The 17475-nt window shown below is 51.8% G+C and overlaps 4 protein-coding genes across 4 annotated transcripts; 2 read left to right on the top strand and 2 right to left on the bottom strand.

Moving 5' to 3' along the window:
- Positions 1-140: 140 nt before the first annotated feature.
- B0T23DRAFT_380953 (Alpha/Beta hydrolase protein) lies at positions 141-3500 on the bottom strand. Its single transcript, XM_062837236.1, has one exon. The coding sequence runs from the start codon at positions 3007-3009 to the stop codon at positions 508-510; it is 2502 nt and encodes an 833-aa protein (XP_062693435.1). The 5' UTR covers positions 3010-3500; the 3' UTR covers positions 141-507.
- Positions 3501-4688: 1188 nt separating this feature from the next.
- B0T23DRAFT_429186 (uncharacterized protein) lies at positions 4689-5393 on the top strand (the record flags this gene model as incomplete). Its single annotated transcript, XM_062840177.1, has 2 exons — positions 4689-4707; positions 4783-5393. The coding sequence occupies 2 exons, from the start codon at positions 4689-4691 to the stop codon at positions 5391-5393; spliced, it is 630 nt and encodes a 209-aa protein (XP_062693436.1).
- Positions 5394-5877: 484 nt separating this feature from the next.
- B0T23DRAFT_359059 (uncharacterized protein) lies at positions 5878-6769 on the bottom strand (the record flags this gene model as incomplete). The annotated part of the gene is made up of 1 exon (XM_062836216.1): positions 5878-6769. Exon 1 carries the CDS (start codon positions 6409-6411, stop codon positions 5878-5880), a length of 534 nt encoding a protein of 177 aa, XP_062693437.1. The 5' UTR covers positions 6412-6769.
- Positions 6770-14380: 7611 nt separating this feature from the next.
- On the top strand, positions 14381-17198 carry B0T23DRAFT_153724 (kinase-like protein). Its single transcript, XM_062832583.1, has 7 exons — positions 14381-14649; positions 14726-14848; positions 14905-15016; positions 15071-15275; positions 15337-15492; positions 15590-16041; positions 16091-17198. The coding sequence occupies exons 1-7, from the start codon at positions 14607-14609 to the stop codon at positions 16914-16916; spliced, it is 1917 nt and encodes a 638-aa protein (XP_062693438.1). The 5' UTR covers positions 14381-14606; the 3' UTR covers positions 16917-17198.
- Positions 17199-17475: the final 277 nt, after the last annotated feature.

A 17475-nucleotide genomic window follows, 5' to 3' on the forward strand; every position in this document is an offset into this window, starting at 1 on the left:
CTAGCTGAGGTTAGTGCGTGTGATTTCACCAACGTTCCTTAATCACATCGCCCTCTCATGTTTCGACCTAGGGCTCACGGATTGACTTAACAAGGCAAGTTAATACCTCTCCTCTTCTGAAGGAATCACCATGGTGAACGAAACAACTACTGACTGAACGCGTCACTAGCAACTCAATCATTGACAAAACGCTTACTAGTAAAACAGTGGTATCATAACTCAAGGAAACCTCGACTCAAAACTAACTAACTGAAACGGAACAACAACTAACTTATCACCGTGCCTGGCACATATTATTCCCTCCACTTTTACCCCAAACCACTCACTCCCCCCTTTGCTCGCTTGATGGATAGGTATCAAACTGACTGATTGACTCTTCCAAACTCTCAACCGACAAAAGAACAAAAGGATATCTATTTTAAATCAGACTCAAACTTGAGGGATATCAAACCGTAAGGAAACAACAATTACATAAAAACACACTCCCCCGAGATCTCTACTCAGAAATCAAAGACCGTTAAGCTTGGGCTCACTAGCCGTAGGAGTAGGAGTCCCCCCCGTACTGAAAAACTCATCAGCAGTCACGAACCGATCCAATCCCGGCCTGCTCCCCAGCGTCCCTGGTGTTCCGGGCGTAAGAGGCGTAGGCAACGACATGCCGATTCCCCTCGTGGCATCCAGTGGGAGTGTAGCATAGTTCCTGACCTCTACTTCACGGGGGACGATGCGTTCTTCAGCCTTGCTAGCCTCCATCTTCTCGGTTTCAACCTCCACTTCGTGCTTCAGTGCACTTCCACCAGTGCGGTTTCCAGCTGCTGCTGCTTCACCGTCACCTTCGGCCAATGAAGTGGCGTCATCAGCAGCACCAGGCATCAGCGACAAGTTGTCCCTTGACGCACCAGCGCTGGTGCCCGGCGGACTCTGCAGAACGCCGGTGCCCGCTGTCATCCTGCTCTTGCCACTCTGCAGCGTAATCATGCTAGCTGTCTCGGCCTTCTTGCCTAGACTAAACGGCGTAGCCAAGCCATCCACAATGGGCCTCTTCCCCGTCGCCCCGACCTCCGGAGGCTGATGGTGCTGTTCCTCCAGCTCTCCCTTCCTGTACGCCAGGATATCCTCGATCTGCGGCCTCTCATGCTCGTGCTCGTCATCATGCAGATGATGTTCCCCCGTCTGTCCCTGGTCTGCAACGCTCTTGTATCTAGAGCCCGACGCTCTGGTTCCGAGACCGGGACGCTCGACGCCCGCGGCCGTCTTGCCTTGGACGCCGGTCCCTTCCTGGTTTTTGATGTCGGAGTAGCTGCGAGCGCCCTCGCCGCCGTCGGCCGCCTGGACGGTCTTGGTGGAAACGTCTCGGCGGTCGGCCTTCTCCCCGCGCGCCACAGTCATCTTGTCGTGCTTGCTGCCCCATACGCCCCAGAGACTGAGACCCCAACTCTTCTTGTCCTTCTTCAGGTCCTCCTCGCGGTGGCCAATCTTTCTGCGGCCTGCGAGTGCCGAGGGAGGAGGGACGTCACCGCCAGGAAAGACTTCGTAGCCGCCTTCGCGCATGTCCTTGATTCTCTGCTTGTGAACCTTGGACTTGGTTGAGGCAAAGCGGGAATCGAATTTCTTCTTGTGGGCGAGCCATTTGCGCACTGGACCGGGTTTGATGACGCCAATGGCGTTCCGGTCGACGCAGCAGGCTGGGAGGTCAGAATGCTCAGGAAGGGGGAGGAGCAGACCGGTGGTGGTCACGCGTTGGCGGATCATGTGATGGTGGAAGGGCGGAAGAGGGTCGCCGGCTTTGCCGACGGCGTTGGCCTCGTTCTCCTTTTCGGCAACCGTCTTGACTCTCTTGTTTTTGGACCTTTTAGTCTTTTTCTTGGGCATCGGCTTGGGATCCAGGTTAGGTTGGGTTGGGTCAACGGCAGGCTCGTGGGTAGCGTCATCAGAGTCATCCTCGCCCTCGTGGCCGGAAATGACAGAGATGTCGTCATCATCGAGAATGTCAATCTCGGTCCGCTGAGCGCGAGCAAGTGCCCAAGCGCCGAATTGGGCGATGGCTCGGAACTGGTACTTGGCTGGCCGTGTGAAACTCAAAGTAGGAGCCACATGGCACAGGTCATCCCAGACTTGGAGCTGGACGTCGGTTGGTGGGTATTTCTTCACTTGTGCCCAGGCGTGCTCATCCATCATGGCTTCGGGTGGAAGGTATTGCTCGGGGTTGGCGCACTTGTGGGCCAGGTAAATCTGCTCGTCGCGCAAGATCTCGGCGCCGCCGGTCATGATAAGGAGGGGAGGGAGACCACCCAGTGTAGGTTGCAGAACAGGGCTCACAAGAGGGTGGTTGAGCATCTCATTGGTGGTGTACATCTGGATCTGCTCCTTGATGTCGATCTGTTGGCCGTCGATCATGAGCGACAAGCGAGTGGGTTTGTCGATAACGTCGCCAATGGTGGGAATGCCGCTGTTGGAATCCGAACTGCCCTCTTTCACGCCGTCGCCCTTCTTTTGCTCGATGGCAATCTTCTTGAGCTCCTCCATCTCATCCTCATCCGGTGGTGGCCATGCCCTCGACGGCCTATGATGGAACCCAGAAGGCGGAACGTAGTCCAATGGACAGTCTCCCGCAACACTGGGAAACGAATGCGTAAGATCGACCCAGGGACTGATCAAAACTGCACCAGCGGGTAATGGGATGCCCTGGTCTCTTAGAATCACCAACAACGACAAGACCATGCCACCACCCGCCGAATCACCCGCCAAGATGATCGTTTTGGGCTCCTGCTGCGTCAACAGGTACAGGTAAGCAGCCAGGCAGTCCTGCAATCCACACGGGAAGGGGAACTGCGGCGCCAGCCTGTACTCGGGCGCAAACGCTCGGGCCCTCAGCTTCCGCGCATGTCGCTGAATCATGAAGCGGTGCTCATTGACACTACCAAAGAAGTACGCGCCTCCATGAATATAGAACATGACGCGATTGCCCGGGTCTGCGTTCTTCTTGCGCTCTTCGTAGTCGGCCTTCATCTCGATCCACTCAGCCTTCAACGGGCTCTTTGGTCTGCGCCATTGCCACCACTCGCGACCGCCGACGCGGCGAATGCCCTCGGGACCGAGTTGTTCGTGGAGAAGGTTGGCGGCGTAGGAGAGTTTATCTTGGGGGATCTCGACCTCATCGACGCGAACCCAGGAAGGATGAGGGACCCATTGGCCGGTGAAGGCCTGGAGTTCTTCGACAGGACGGGTGGAGGCAAAGGCGAGGAAGGAACGGATTAGGTGGAGGCCTTCGTCGTACGAGAGTCGCTCGGTGGGTTTTTGGCGGACTTTTTTACGGTCGAGGTACTGATTTGAGTCATGTTAGAGAACCAACCATGTGTGGGTTTCTTGATGTGACAGAAACAAGATTAAAGCCCGTTCCTCCCGGTGGTGGATCGCAAGTAAAAGTGGAAGACGGGATGATTATACGTGGAATAAATACTAAAGAAAAAGACTTACATGACTGAAGAGGGTGGAGACGACTGTTGGCGTGACAGCCATGCCAATCGTCGCCGTGTTGAGAGGAGGCATCTTGCTCTCTCTGTTTTGTTTACTTAGGTATTCATGAATGAAGGACAAAGGTGTTTACTCGGGAAAAGGAACGGAAAAGAGAGAAGAGCACAGACAAGATCGATTAAATATCAGCCAAAAAAAGCCCAAACCAAGGGATCGGGCAAAGTTGAAACGAGAGCTGTCAAGGGGCTGGGATGGAGGCCTGGACTGGCTGAGTGGCCATCTGAAAAAGGGATTGGCTGGTACCTGAACAGGACACGGGAAGGAGCCTGGAGCGGGCGCTGATTTGTTTTGTCAAGGAACACCATCCAATGGGCGACATGATGTCATCCCGTCCATTCACAAGGAAAAGACGGACTAGTGAAGAGCTACAGTATGAATGGACATGTTTGGTTTCCATCGAGTGGGGGCAATCACATCTTGCCGCGTTGTGGATTAGGCGTATTCGGTATCGAGTAACACAAAAAGGGGAAAAGAGCAACTCCAAAATTGGATCAAGTGTTGGTGCCGAGAGATTATTGAAATGACGATATCTTCTGAAAGGGAACCTCCAGGGATCATTCCAGGTCCAGGCCTTCTTTATGCTCGTCAGGTCAGGCACTGGAAGCAGTCTGGGGTGCATAAATGATGTGCTGTAAGTGCACGGGCCACTTGGAGTCACATAGGTAAAGCGATAGGCACCATTGCACGCGTGTTTTCAGTGGATGCTTCCAGGGGACCAAAGCCCCGCGTCACCTCGAGCTGCCTGTCTCGCCGAAGCTATTTCCACTGCAGCACGATTTGTATCCAGGTCATCCGCATCGTCTTCAAGATTATACCTAGGTACCGAGATTCATCTCCATCATATTACTCAAGGAAATTATATAGTCTTGCGACACCAACAATTCAGGTCCATCTTCCACTTCTTCAGCTACCATAGTGTTGCTTTCGAATTATTGTCCTCACAAAGCGACCCAACTCCTCCACTCAAGCCCCAACAGCATTGCGTCGGTATCACCTCAACACCCCGCAGACCTTGAATCACAGGGCAGAGCTGCGCACCTTTGACTCGACTCTCAACCTTCACCCACGACCATCCTCACGAGTCCTCCCAGCATTACCATCTCTCCAACACAGTCGCATACCCAGTCCAGCTTCGGCGCATACAACTACTCAAAATGGCGACCCAATACGAAGGTACGCTCCCGTCTCCTCTCCCCCTCCCTTCATCTCCTCCCACCAGCGCATCACTAACCATCCTTCACCCTCCAGTCGAACACAACATTAAACCCTCCTCCATCGCGCCCCGCCGCCGCAAAGTCGACATGTCAACCTTTACCTCCCATCTGCACAACATCGCCCCGGAGTCCTCCACCTCCACCTCCAACTCCTCGCAGTCACAGTCGCACCACCACAACCCGCACGCGACCCCCAACCCCGTCGACCTCGCCGCTCTCTACCGACTGCTCCAAGACCAAATGGGCGTGCTCGCCCTCTCGGCACCGACCGACGAAAACCGCAACTTTCTCAACTCGCTGATCGATTCTCTGGAAGAGGACATCCACCGCCCGCCCACGCAAATCGAGGGTGTCTCGCAAGAGTTTTTGGATGGGCTGGACAGGGTGGACAGGAAGAAACTAAAGGAGGACGAGCAGTGCCCTATCTGCGCCGAGAGGTATCTGGATGATCAGTATTGTCTGGTGGTGGAACTGCCGTGTCATCATAGCCATCGGTTTGATCTTGAGTGCGTGGGGCCGTGGTTGAGGAGTAAGGGGACTTGTCCGATGTGTAGGAAGGAGATGGGGAAGAGGAGGGAGGTGGTGACTAAGAAAGAGGAAGAAGAAGAGGAGGAGGAGGATGATATGGATGGGTTGTATGCTTGAGGGATTGGGTAGTAAAGGGAAGGAGGAATGAATGAATGGGGTTTCGAAGGATGGATGGTATACCACGTGGACACTTTGCGCTGGATGAGAGATATGTATATATATGTAAAGCGTTAAATGATTGATGTTGAGCACAAGGAAGCAAGCATGATGTCGATGTCTATTAGGCCTATATGCCGATAGGAGCAACAGTGCTGTTGTACCTGTACCATCTCCCATACCATCGATACCTATAACAAAACAAAAGCCAACAAATGAAACCCATCATATCTCATAACACAAGATGCAACCCAGAACCGTCTTCTCGTCTCCGGCATAGTCCTCCATGGCGCTCGATCCCCTCATTACATCGCGGCAGCCCCCTCCTCGTCAACACGAGTTGTCTTTTCCTGGCAGAATACTGTTCCTTCATACCAGTCCTGTTGTGTAAACAATATCGCTCTCATCCATCTCAATCCCCTCAAGCATCCATCGCACTAACCCCCTACTCCTTACTCCCATGATAGTTCGTCGTCCCCCCCTTCTTACTCCCCGCCGCCGGCCCACCACTCTTCTTCTTCTCCTTGCCCCCACCAGCCGTCGTCTTCTCCCCCCTGGACATGTCGCCCTCAGCAGGATTATCGCCCTGGGGCTTGGAGAACTGTCTGTTGGCTCCACTGGTCTCCAGCGGGTTGCCGTTGGACTCCTTGCCCGCTGACTCGGTCTCTTCCTTGGGCGAGGTCTTGTTGGGGTCAAAGGCCGTCTTGTCGAGGTGCGCCACGTCGTCGTCCGAGGCCGAGACGGTCCCTTCGGAGCTGGCTGGGCGGAGGGTGGTCCGGTCGGATTTGAAGTCTTTGGCGGTTTGGAGGAGGGGAGTGGAGTGGTAGGCGCGGGTTGACCCGGACATGAGGGGAGGAGTGGATCTCGTGATGGAGATGGAGATGATGGATCCGGTTTGAACAGGTTGGTTCGTGGCGGCGGCGCTGGCGCTGGCCCGGAGGAGGGCCGTGGCGCGGGTGAAGAGGGTTCGGGAGGCCATTTGTGATTTTGTCCTGACTTGGTTTCTTGGGTAATTTAATCTTCTAACTGCGAAATCTGCAAAGTTTTTACTCGTTTTCTTTTTCAGTTTTGTTGTGGTGTTGAGGAAGACGCGATCACATTGGAAAGTGTTGTTGTCCGGTCTAAAGTGAAGTGCCTTGATGCCTGTCAGGAACAAGTGACGTCACCAAGGAACAGATCGTCCGCTGTGGGGCCAATGGACGGCATTGAGGTTTAACAACTCAGCATCTGATCCAACACATTATCTCGATGCCGGCGAGTATTGAGCTTTTATAAGAGCACTAATGGATATCAAGAGTGAATCGCTTGTCAACATTCTCTGGTGGTTTTCGATTGTTAGAGCATGTTCTGTCCAAACATCCCTCTTCTGTCTCCGGCCCTCTCTCCGTCTCTTGCCTGCCGCCGCCCACCACCTGCTCTAGTATCTGTTTGACAGTATCTGCCTGCCAACACCACTCTGCCATTTGACGTCCGTGCGCAAGTGCAATTTCCGCCAGGTGCAGGGAAGTTTGCACTCGTGCACAGGCCATCTCTCAAGACCTACTTAAACAGGGCCTCCCCTCCCACTTCTTAGCCTTTTCTTCTTCTCTTTTTTTTCTTCATACTTACCTTGGTTGACTGCGCGGAGATCAAGAAAACCGAGTAGTATGGCGGAGAGCCTGCATTGCACATCGTGGTGCTAGCCGTCATGAATTGTCCTTCGGGGCCGTTCCGGCCGTAATTTTTGATGTCGAACCAAAACAAATCTTTTTTTTCACTGTGATCGTTCCTCGAGGGGGGCGACGTGGGGAAGAACGAAGCTTCAGTTATCATGGCTCGGGATGTGATACATACAATGGTGATATTACGCTGATATTTCTGTTGCTGTGGTGAGCAGGGCTAAGTTCTGTCGGTCGACTCATTTCGTGATCAACAGACTTGTCGCCGTCGTCATTCTTGCAAGTCGGCAGGCAGCCACCGCGATGTCCAGCGCTGCCCGTCTCTTGTGTGAGTGATCTTGACTGTAATTTCCCATCCTCATCTGTCACAGCAACGAGCTTTCATCTCCCGGTGCCGTTCCATTCGGATCACCGGCACCGCATTTCCTCGCAATCCACCTCAGCTCGTCCCCGTCGCATTGCGGTCCGTGATGCTCCCGTCTTGGGTTTCAATGGCAAATCTCCACGTTCCACCATGTTTCAACCATCAATCTCCATCAGCTCCCTGCCGGCTCCACGGACGGACGTTTATCAAGGTCGGCTTGCAACCCTATCCCACAACATCACCGCCGAGGACCCTTGATGGCTCAGCATTAGGTAATCGGTCCCTTCCGGCATGTTCCGTTTGCCATGTAGTATGTATTTTGCGCTGCAGATTGCGGTGAGATGTTGATGGGATCATAATCGCCATATCACAGATTTGATATTCCTCACAACGGGTTTGCCAAGGCATACGAGATGTCGTACCATTATCTCGAGCAAGCTAAAATGGTTCATTGTGTCTCCTTGTTTCCGGTAAGATCTTCAGGAAACAATTTCACGACGGTTAAAGAAAGGGTCAAGACAGATATGATAGAGTCTCTCCGACTGGTCAAAGTGCGACGTCAGTTACAGTAGTTGTCTTGGATTCGAGCTTGAAGCTTATTCATGCTTGCACACTGAAGCTATCGTCAACAGAGCTACACTAGGTAGTTTCAGAGAGGCACTAGCCTAGTTCCAGCACTGGTGCATCCGGTAGTTCTCCTACCGAGGCCGTGCCAAGTGATGGATTGATGGAAATCGCGGAATCGTTCCATTGTCTCTTTCAGTTGTTTCCCCAACCCATTTCAGCATGTCCGCCCTCAGAGGCACGACCAAGGGAAGTTGAGAGAGAGAGAGAGAGAGATGAGCGAACCCCCAGATTGGATGACGTATAACTGTGGTTCGGTTTATTTTCTCCGCTGCTTTGTTCGATTTACGCCGGAGTAATATCCGAAGCGAATCCATCGTTAATTTGATCTCGCAGACTGCTATCAATCACGGACATCAGGGCATACCATAGGTACCTATCATATCGTAGCTGATATGTAATCAAGGATCGGACTGCTTGCAGTACGCTAGAGGTAGCTTTCGGAATTCGGCTCAGGAGACGACGATATCGAAACCTATTATGATCGGTATGCTTCCGCGATGAACGAACTCTCCGAGAGCACTATCTCTAGATATCCAAGCACTGTGTTTCACAAACCATTAGAAACATGCTAACTGCTCTCCACAAATATAGTCTCCCGGCATATCACACTGTCTTAATGCTACGATATATAATGTACTATCAAGGGTAAGTAGCGTAGACCGCTAAACTAATCTAAAGAGAAGTCACCAATCGATGCCCTCGTTCGTCTTCGGTAGTTGTAAACGGGAGTAAGAAGCAAGATATCCGATTACGAAGAGATTCAGCCATTGTCTAGGTACGTGTGCCTAGAACTCTAGGGAAGCGAGATACACTATGTATGTATGTACCTACCTGTGCGCACAACTCCTCCTGCTCTGCCTAGAGGTACACTACCTACCTACCTATGTAGACTAAATATCTCGGAATGGCTGTACCCTTCACCGATTCTAACGGCGTTGCCTATGATATGATGTTTTTCCATGCCCTCCCCCTTGAGGTTCATGTTCTCCACGATCATGATGTTTGAGGTACCTACACACGGGTTAAGTTTTAGACCGGGCATCAATGATCACAAAACAGTGTTTGTTAGTACGTAGAGGAATGTAGTGAACATGGAACAAGATTGCATTGCAGATAGCGATCTCTCGATGCAATGATCCCAGGTTTACCTACCTACCTACCTTATTCAAGGATAAACGTTCAATAGGTAACCCCCGTCGCACGATCGATTTGGATTTGAATTTCGTTTAAATCTTCCACAACGGGAAAGGTAGACGACTAGTGTAGGTAGACGGACGGATTTCCCCGAACGTCACACCGGATAAGATTGAAAAACATCGGAACATACGAAAATGGAAAGCTTCCAGAAGAGCGGTAGAACAGTGGACTGGGCATTACCCATCCTGGTTCCGGGGGGGTCAAGTGTCAGGCCAGACACGCGCGTTGTCGGTGGTTGGGGTTCGAAAACCAATCAAGGCAGTGAGCCGACCAATCGACCCCGGATCACGTTCACCTCTCTTTCTTCAATGGCTTTTGTCACATTCGGAGGAGGAGGAAGAAAGAGGCGGGCGTGGCGGGAGGCCAGACCAGGTCTAGTCAAGCCAAGGGGGGCGCTCGTGTGCGTGTGCGTGTCGTGTGCGTGTGGTGTGGGAGAGACGGAGAGGCCCTTGAACGGACAATGAGCGGAACGGAAGGATGGCAATGGTGGGATGGTAGAGATGCCCGGGGATGGGATTTGGTTGTGTGCCACTTGACAAAACTGGACCATCTTATCCGTTTCTTGCTACCATAACATGATGAATTGATGGTAGGTACATACACGGCAGCTGCGATGTAACCCCCTCATTCGTTTCAGAGTGAACACAACTTGAAGTTGGGATTGAAACAACATCGATATCAGTCAGCACCATTAGACAACTTACTCTCACCAGGACTGGAGCGCATTGATACCTCCCGCTATATACGATGCGCTGCTATCGCGCAAGAAGTACTTGGGTAGAGGTAGGTACGAACCGGGTGGGTTGAACGACATGGACATACATACCTATATGTGTAGGACACTACATGTACATACCTGGGCGGTGATAACTGATAATAATAGGGACTCGCGGGTTGTGGTTGCGGATGAGTGCTACCTACGGTTTGTAACGGTGAGAGGGTGAGACGGTGAGACGCGTACAAACATTACGACAAGATGTCACCTACCCTTGGGTGTATTGATAAGTTTGATGATATGCCTGGTCGTCAGTCGAACACGGTAATGAGAAAAAGAGAAAATGTGAGCAATCAATTACTCAATCGATATGTTTCATAGGTAACCTTGGTTACGCCAATTGCTTGTAAATTAAGTAGTTGCGAGCAATCCTTCAACGTTGCAGCTACCCGAACGTTGGTTAAACCAGGCACAAAGCACAAGGAAAGCACGAAGCACGAGAAGTCGAACGGGCCCCTGCCGTTGAAGGAAGACTGTGGACGCGTAGCACTATATTCTTGTCATCTGTTTACTTACACCAGATGAGAGTAATTCGGGCAGGCCGTGGTGAGAATGTTATTATCAGCAACTCGTTTCGGATGATTTGAGTTACCGTTGGCGTTGGAGGTTTCTTCATGTCGTTTGCCTAATATCATCATCATCAACATGTAAGCACTTGTTCCTTAGTTCCCAACAAGATGGTAATCCGCAGTCAGTATGCCCAAACACCCTAAAGATAACCCGCCATCAAGAAATCATGGTTCTGAACGTGGGTAAGTAACACCAACCCAATGAAATAAATGGTGGTTGTGACGGTTACACACATCTGCACTTGCCATGCTCCAATCCTATAGATTATCCCATCCTGCCGCCTTTCAAACAGTGATAACTGGTGCATATGTAGTGTAGTGTAGTGTAGTGTATGCATTTCTTGTGCCGTAGTTCGCACGTGGTAAGGCAAGGATATTCCTATTCCGCCCTCGTTTCTGCCTTGTGTCAATGGTTACTAGTGTAGAGCCAGGGAAAACGCTGCCAGGTTTTGATTCATGGTGCGGAAATGGCGGAAGGAAACCTAATTCTTTTTTCCTCTTTTTTCTTTTTCCTTCTTTTCTTCTCGAAGATGACTTTTTTTTTTTTTCTCTTTTTCCTTTTTTCTTTCGTTTGCAGTTGGTTTTTTCTTTTTCTTCTTTTCGTGTTTGGTGTTGAACCGAGATTTTCGCATATCAGGGGGGGGGGGGGGGGGGGGGGGGGACCTCTACACGTGTACACTTTGCGGTTTTCTCTCGGGTTTTGTTGCGGTGAAGCATTGATGGCTTGGTATCAGCATGGTGTGTGTGCAAGTAAAATGACGAGACGCTGTGATGATCGAATCTGATCTGCGTCTGTTGGTGCCGATGACAACCCCCCTCCATCCCATGTTCCGTTTCAGAGCAAACAAGAAGGAAGGATCAATGTCGGTTTCCGTGATATTCATGACCAAAAAAGGTGTCTTTGTCCTGCTGAACACACGTCAAACGCATAATGTCGTGAACTCTAACGAAAAGATGACTCGTCTGTTTTTTCTTCTTTTCTTTTTTTTCTTCTCATTTCTGCGAAATCAATGTTTCGTCTATTTCGGTAACTTGTATGCGGGGATGTTGCTGGTATGCGCATTGTTCTGGATGGTTTCCTTTTCTCGGAGACAAGTTTCATCCTGTCTCCCGGCAGACATGGGCACCACGCGCACAAAATGTGACAAGGTAGTGTAGGAAAACGGGAATCCGACCGAACACATGTTCCCCCAACAAAAACGAACGAACGAACGAACTGTGAGTGACCGGTGACGTGGTCAGCGTGTTCCGTTGGTTATGGTAGACGCCACTCTCACCGCGCTTCGACTTTTCATGCATGGACCGTCATGTCGGAACCGAGCTAGACTGGAAAAGCACGATAGTACCACCACCGACCGGTTTCGGACATGTCCGGCTAACGTTAAAACTGGAGATTTCCTAGTGTACACACTACGGGGATGGGTAGTGGAAGCGAGCGAGTGAGGAACCGAGGATATTTTGAGGCTTCCGCTTCAGTTTTGCAGGTAAAAGAAAGGGAAATTGGGGAGTGGAGGGTTGCTTGGCGCTCGCCTAGGGAAAAAAAAAAAAGAGAGTTGAGGTGGCAGGGCATGATTAGGTAGGTAACGCTCGTCCATCCGCTAAACTCGAAACAGTCCACTGTCCACGAGGAGCTAGGTCGCCCAGGACGCCAGGTGGGTGTGATGGCGGTGGTGGTGAGCCCAGCCCAGCAGCCCAGGCAGCCTGAGGCGAATGCCCAGACTGGCGCTTTTTTTTATTTTTTATTTTAGTTTCCCACGCGATGGCCACGCTCTGTCGGCGGGCACTTTTCTGGGCATCACACATCTTGCGCAGGGCAACCGCATCTCATCACACTGCCCGCCTGGCATCCTGCCATGGACCTGACATGGTTTCACGCAGGACGCAGGGGCTGGTTGTCTAAAATGTAGGAGCTTGTGATCATGATGTTGCGTTGCTTGCGATGCGACTGTCGGTGTCAGTTTCAGTTTCCCCAGATTGAGATCTTGGAAATTTGGAATGTTCCATTTCACTTCTTCTGTCTTTTACGTATTTGCAGATGACAGCGGACAACTAAAATATTCACCACGAGAAAGAAAGCGTGGGAGAAGCAAGGAGCAGTAAAATCATATCGGTGGATCTGTATCTCTCTCGCTGTCTCTCCCCCCTCTTTCTCCAACAGCGAGGCTCTACACTAGAGGTAATGGAAAAGGCAAAAGGGGGAGTTATCACCAATCACAATCGCCATTTGCTCAGAACCTCGGAATCTCGCAAAGACACAATATCAAAGACCACTATCCCCTCATACGGTTGGCGGGCGCTGAATGGTGTTTATCTCGGGAGTGGATCTCCCATCTGTACCGGTTGCCCGTCTGGCTGGGATGGGGCGTGTATAACATGGCCCTGGACGGTGGTGGGCATTGGCCACTAATCTGGCGCATGTCAGGGTACCCACGGAGGCTGCCTTTTGCGCGGGCCACCACTGGTCACTGATCATTTTAGCTGTTAGAGGTGGTCCCCACCACCCACCTGCACAACAACCCAAGGACATGCGACCAGGGCACCACCACTCACTAGAGGTACTACCTAAGGTACCTACCACCACTGCACCACCACGGACCGCTTTCCGTTGTTGTCGTGTCAATTGTCTCTTTTTCTTTCCGTCCGTTGCCGCCCCCGTCCGTCCAGCAGTCTTCCTTGGTGTCCCCGGCTACCTACTTACTTACTGCGTGGACTCCAGTCATCCATCCACACGCATTGGCATTGCATCCTGTCGCCGCCGCTGTCCAACCTACATTTTTCCGTTTCGTGGTCGACGGTCTTCGTTGTCGGTCTCTTCAGCTTAGGTCGGTACAGTCCCATGAACAAAGCACACCAAAAGCAAACATAATTTCGACCCGTCGTCACCCCAACCCAGCACTCTCCCCCTCGCAATTGACAACGGGGTCACCTCAGATCTCCCCCATTGCGGCACTACACTAAAAAAGCGACGGGGACCTCGATCCATCCCTCCACTAAAACGAAAGATAGACTACTATCGCTGCTCTTCATTCCGGCCTAAACCCCCCCCGTTTCCCGAGACTCGTTCCAAGACCTGGCTGGTTGAGCCTGGAGCTTCTTCCGCTTGTCCCCGCTTCCTCCAAAGTCCTCGCTCGTGTCTTTCAGTAGTCTGCTAGTGCTCACCATTCTCCGGCTCTGTCCTTCTCATCTTTCACGTCCACGAAACTCCAGGAAACTCGAGTCGAATCGACCACAACAGCAACAACGACGACGACGACCACACCACCACCAGCTGCCGTCCACCACACTCAACCGAGTTTCGCAAGTTTCACATCCTCGCTCGCCAATCGCGTCTCACCGCATTCCGCCATCGATACCAAATAACATTTGTTAGTCGCATACGATAGGCCCCAAGATCCAGGGTCCAGATTTCGTGTGTGTTCACGAAGCGCGCAAAGTCAACCGCCACCTCAGACAAATCGACAACCGTACCCGCCAGTCCACCGCGGTGGTCTCGACCAACGGTCATCCTCAACTTTTGATCCGACCTCGCCATTCGCTGCGGCCAGTCCGTACCGTGCGTGACGTAGACAAACAGAAAAGAGGATTTCAGCCAGCACACTCCACACACCCGAATTTGCGTGTTCAGGAACGAAGAGACGGAATATCGCCGCTTCGAACCCGAAAGAACAAAGAGACCAACCTCGGGCCGTCTGCCGTTCCAAAACTTCTTCGTGCGCTGCTGCTTGGACTCGACTAGTGCCAAGACCTGAAACCCGAATAATCATTAATCTTGGGTTCCCACTTGGCGACTTGTGACAGACCCACCAAGCCAAGCACACCACCAGGCACACGCAACACTTCCAACTACCAGCAGCCCTCTCAGCTGTCCCCGGCATGGACTGTGTCGCCTGAATATCCTGTTCGATCTTTTATCTACTTTGAAAAGAAGGGTACCTAGTCAGCCGCGTTTGTCATCGCATCTAGAGCAGCTGTCGGCAGGGCGGGATGGGAAACAGCCAGGGAAAGCCCGTCGATCTTGACGGCGAAGGTAAGACAATTTTCTCCTTTGGGCTGAAATGGCCAGATGATCTCAGGTTGCAATGCTGACTGAACGTATGTCGTAGTGAACCTGAATCACTTCCGTCTCCTGCGAGTAGTCGGTCGAGGTGCCTTTGGCAAGGTGCGCATTGTCGAGCGAAAAGATACCGGTCTGACATTCGCCTTAAAATACATTAGAAAAGATGAAGGTAGGTCTTGTACGACTTTTCGAGTATCCCAAGGCACAATGGCTGACCCTCCCTAGTTGTACGGTCCGAGAGCGTCAGAAATATCATTCGAGAACGGCGAATGCTCGAACATGTCAACCACCCCTTTATCTGCAACTTGCGATACAGCTTTCAGGATATCGAGTACATGTATGTGGCCACCAAGCTCGACATTGGCGGAAAAATCAGCTGACAGTGGACCAGGTACTTGGTTGTTGACCTCATGAGCGGCGGTGATTTACGTTTCCACATCTCGAGAAAGACCTTTACCGAAGCGGCGGTAAGGTTTTGGATTGCAGAGCTCGGCTGTGCCTTGCGCTACATCCACGGGCAAAACATCATCCACAGAGACGTCAAGCCCGACAACGTGCTTCTCGATGCTGATGGCCATGTCCATTTGACTGACTTTGTGAGTTCCAAACCCTGGGCCCCTATTTTTGTGTAACCAGGCTAATTATATACGCTATCAGAATGTTGCTTCGGACATTGTGCCGGGAAGGACATTGACGAGCAAGTCCGGTACCTTGGCATACCTTGCCCCAGAAGTCTATGCTGGTAAGGGCTACGATGTCCGTGCTGATTGGTGGTCGTTGGGTGTTTTGTTCTACGAGTGCATCTATAACAAGGTACGTACCGTCAGAGTTCTGGGGATGGCAGACTACATTGTCTTGCTGCGCTCTCTCATTTGACAAGACAAGCCATGCTGACCGACTCTACCATCAGAGGCCATTCGAGGGCAACTCCGAACAGTCACTCAGCCAGACTATCCAAGCCGCCAACCCCAGATTCCCCGTAACACAGCCTCCAGTTCAGTTGAGCTGTATGTACGCCATAAAGGACGCTTTGGAGTTCAACCCAGATAAGCGTCTGGGTCACACCTGGGAGAGCTTCATCTACCACGAGTTCTTCTCTGGCATCGACTTTGACGCCCTAGAGAGGAAGCAGGTAGAGCCCGTGTTCGTCCCGTCATCGGAGAAGACAAACTTTGATGCCACATACGATTTGGAGGAACTTTTACTGGAAGAAGCACCATTAGAAGCTCGTGCAAGAAGGCAGAAGCCGCGCGAGAAGCTAAAGGATGACGCCACAGAGAAGGAGATCCGTGAAGAGGAACTCTACCGGATGATTGAGACCGACTTCCGTCCCTTCGATTACACATTAGCTGCCTACAAGAAGTATGTCCGACATTCTTTGCACTACGATCACCATGCTAACAAACCCCAGAATTACCGAAGGACAAGCCGAGACACCCGACGGCCAGCCTACCCCCGTGACAGACGAAAACACCCGCCCGGCACAAGCCCTTACAACAGACGAAGCGACACAGATGACCTCGCACGCGCCGTCGCACGCGCATTCGCACTCACAAGCGGTGCAAACCCACCACCCCAACGGCAGCCACTCCTCTTTCCAACACTCCAACGCCCCCAACGGGCAAGTGGCTCACAACCCAAACATACCCGAGCGAAGCAACTCGATGCCCAAAAGCTCTGAACGAAACGTTCCTGAGAGAAGCAACTCGATGCCAAAGAACACCGAACGAAACGTCCCCGAACGAAGCAACTCGATTCCCAAGAACCCCGAACGAAGCAACTCGATTCAAAGCGCCCACTCACATTCCCATGGCTACAACGCCTACGACTCGCAACGGGCCGCCGTCGGTCCCCGACCTACCAGTTCGCACCGCCCAGGCCGCAGCGGCGGCGTCCCGGCTAGCCGTCCTCCACCATTACCTCCTTACCCGCAGTCATACACCACCCCGGTTCGTCAGGGCCGGGGCAACGGATCGTCGTCGTTGATGGTGGGGAGTCCGACGGGGGGTGTGCAGGTTACGCTGGATGGAGGGGGTAGCTGGAGCGATTTGGCGAGACAGGATGCCACGCTGCCGACGGATGCGGCGGCCGCACTCGGTGGGGGCGCTGGTGGGAAAGACAGTGGAGGTGGAGGCATTTTTGGATTGTTCAGAGGAAAGAAGGGGAGGGGGAGCAGTCCCAAACCGAAAGAGAGGGGAGTGCTGGGTAAGGAAGGGGCTAGGGTTGTTGTTGGTTAAATAAATGGGGGAGGGTAGAGAAGAGACGAATGGAAAATGAAGGAGGAGGATATCACGGCCATATATAACGAAACTACAAGGGAGGACCTTCTACAACAACAAGAAGAAGACTAGGAGGAGAATATCTCAGGGGTATCATTGGGTGCATACATCATCGTCTTTCCACATTTGTCCATGTCATACATATCATCATCATCATCATCATCATCCATCAGCGCCATGTTGAAGGGAGTTGGCTCATTGGGAAGAGTTGGTTCACGGGCGCAAACGGGAGGGTGGGGTTGGTGTTGGTTGGGGGGTTTTTAGAAATGAGGCATCAGAGAAAGCCGTCACAAGTGTTTTGTCGAAACAAGGTATAATTGAATCCATAAAAGATACTGGAACTTTGTTTCGAGCTGCCCTGTTCTTTTTGTTTTAATCTGTGTTGAAGATTTATGCTGTGGTAATTGTGTTTGGATTTTACTTATCCGTTTAGGTACTTTGTTTTTTTTGCGTTGTCTTGGTTCGTTGTTTGCAAGATCTCCTCTTTCTCGATACCCACCCACCTAGATAAAGAATA

This window comes from Neurospora hispaniola (genome assembly GCF_033458365.1).
Source record: "Neurospora hispaniola strain FGSC 10403 chromosome Unknown B0T23scaffold_4, whole genome shotgun sequence".
Classification (NCBI taxonomy): Eukaryota; Fungi; Ascomycota; class Sordariomycetes; order Sordariales; family Sordariaceae; genus Neurospora; species Neurospora hispaniola.

Bases quoted from the DNA above. Each gene is read 5' to 3' on its own strand.
- B0T23DRAFT_380953 (XM_062837236.1), bottom strand. From the start codon at position 3,009: ATGAAGGCCGACTACGAAGAGCGCAAGAAGAACGCAGACCCGGGCAAT.
- B0T23DRAFT_153724 (XM_062832583.1), top strand. From the start codon at position 14,607: ATGGGAAACAGCCAGGGAAAGCCCGTCGATCTTGACGGCGAAG. The intron at 14,849-14,904 runs GTAGGTCTTGTA...GACCCTCCCTAG, and splicing joins ATACATTAGAAAAGATGAAG to TTGTACGGTCCGAGAGCGTC. The intron at 15,493-15,589 runs GTACGTACCGTC...CTCTACCATCAG, and splicing joins ACGAGTGCATCTATAACAAG to AGGCCATTCGAGGGCAACTC.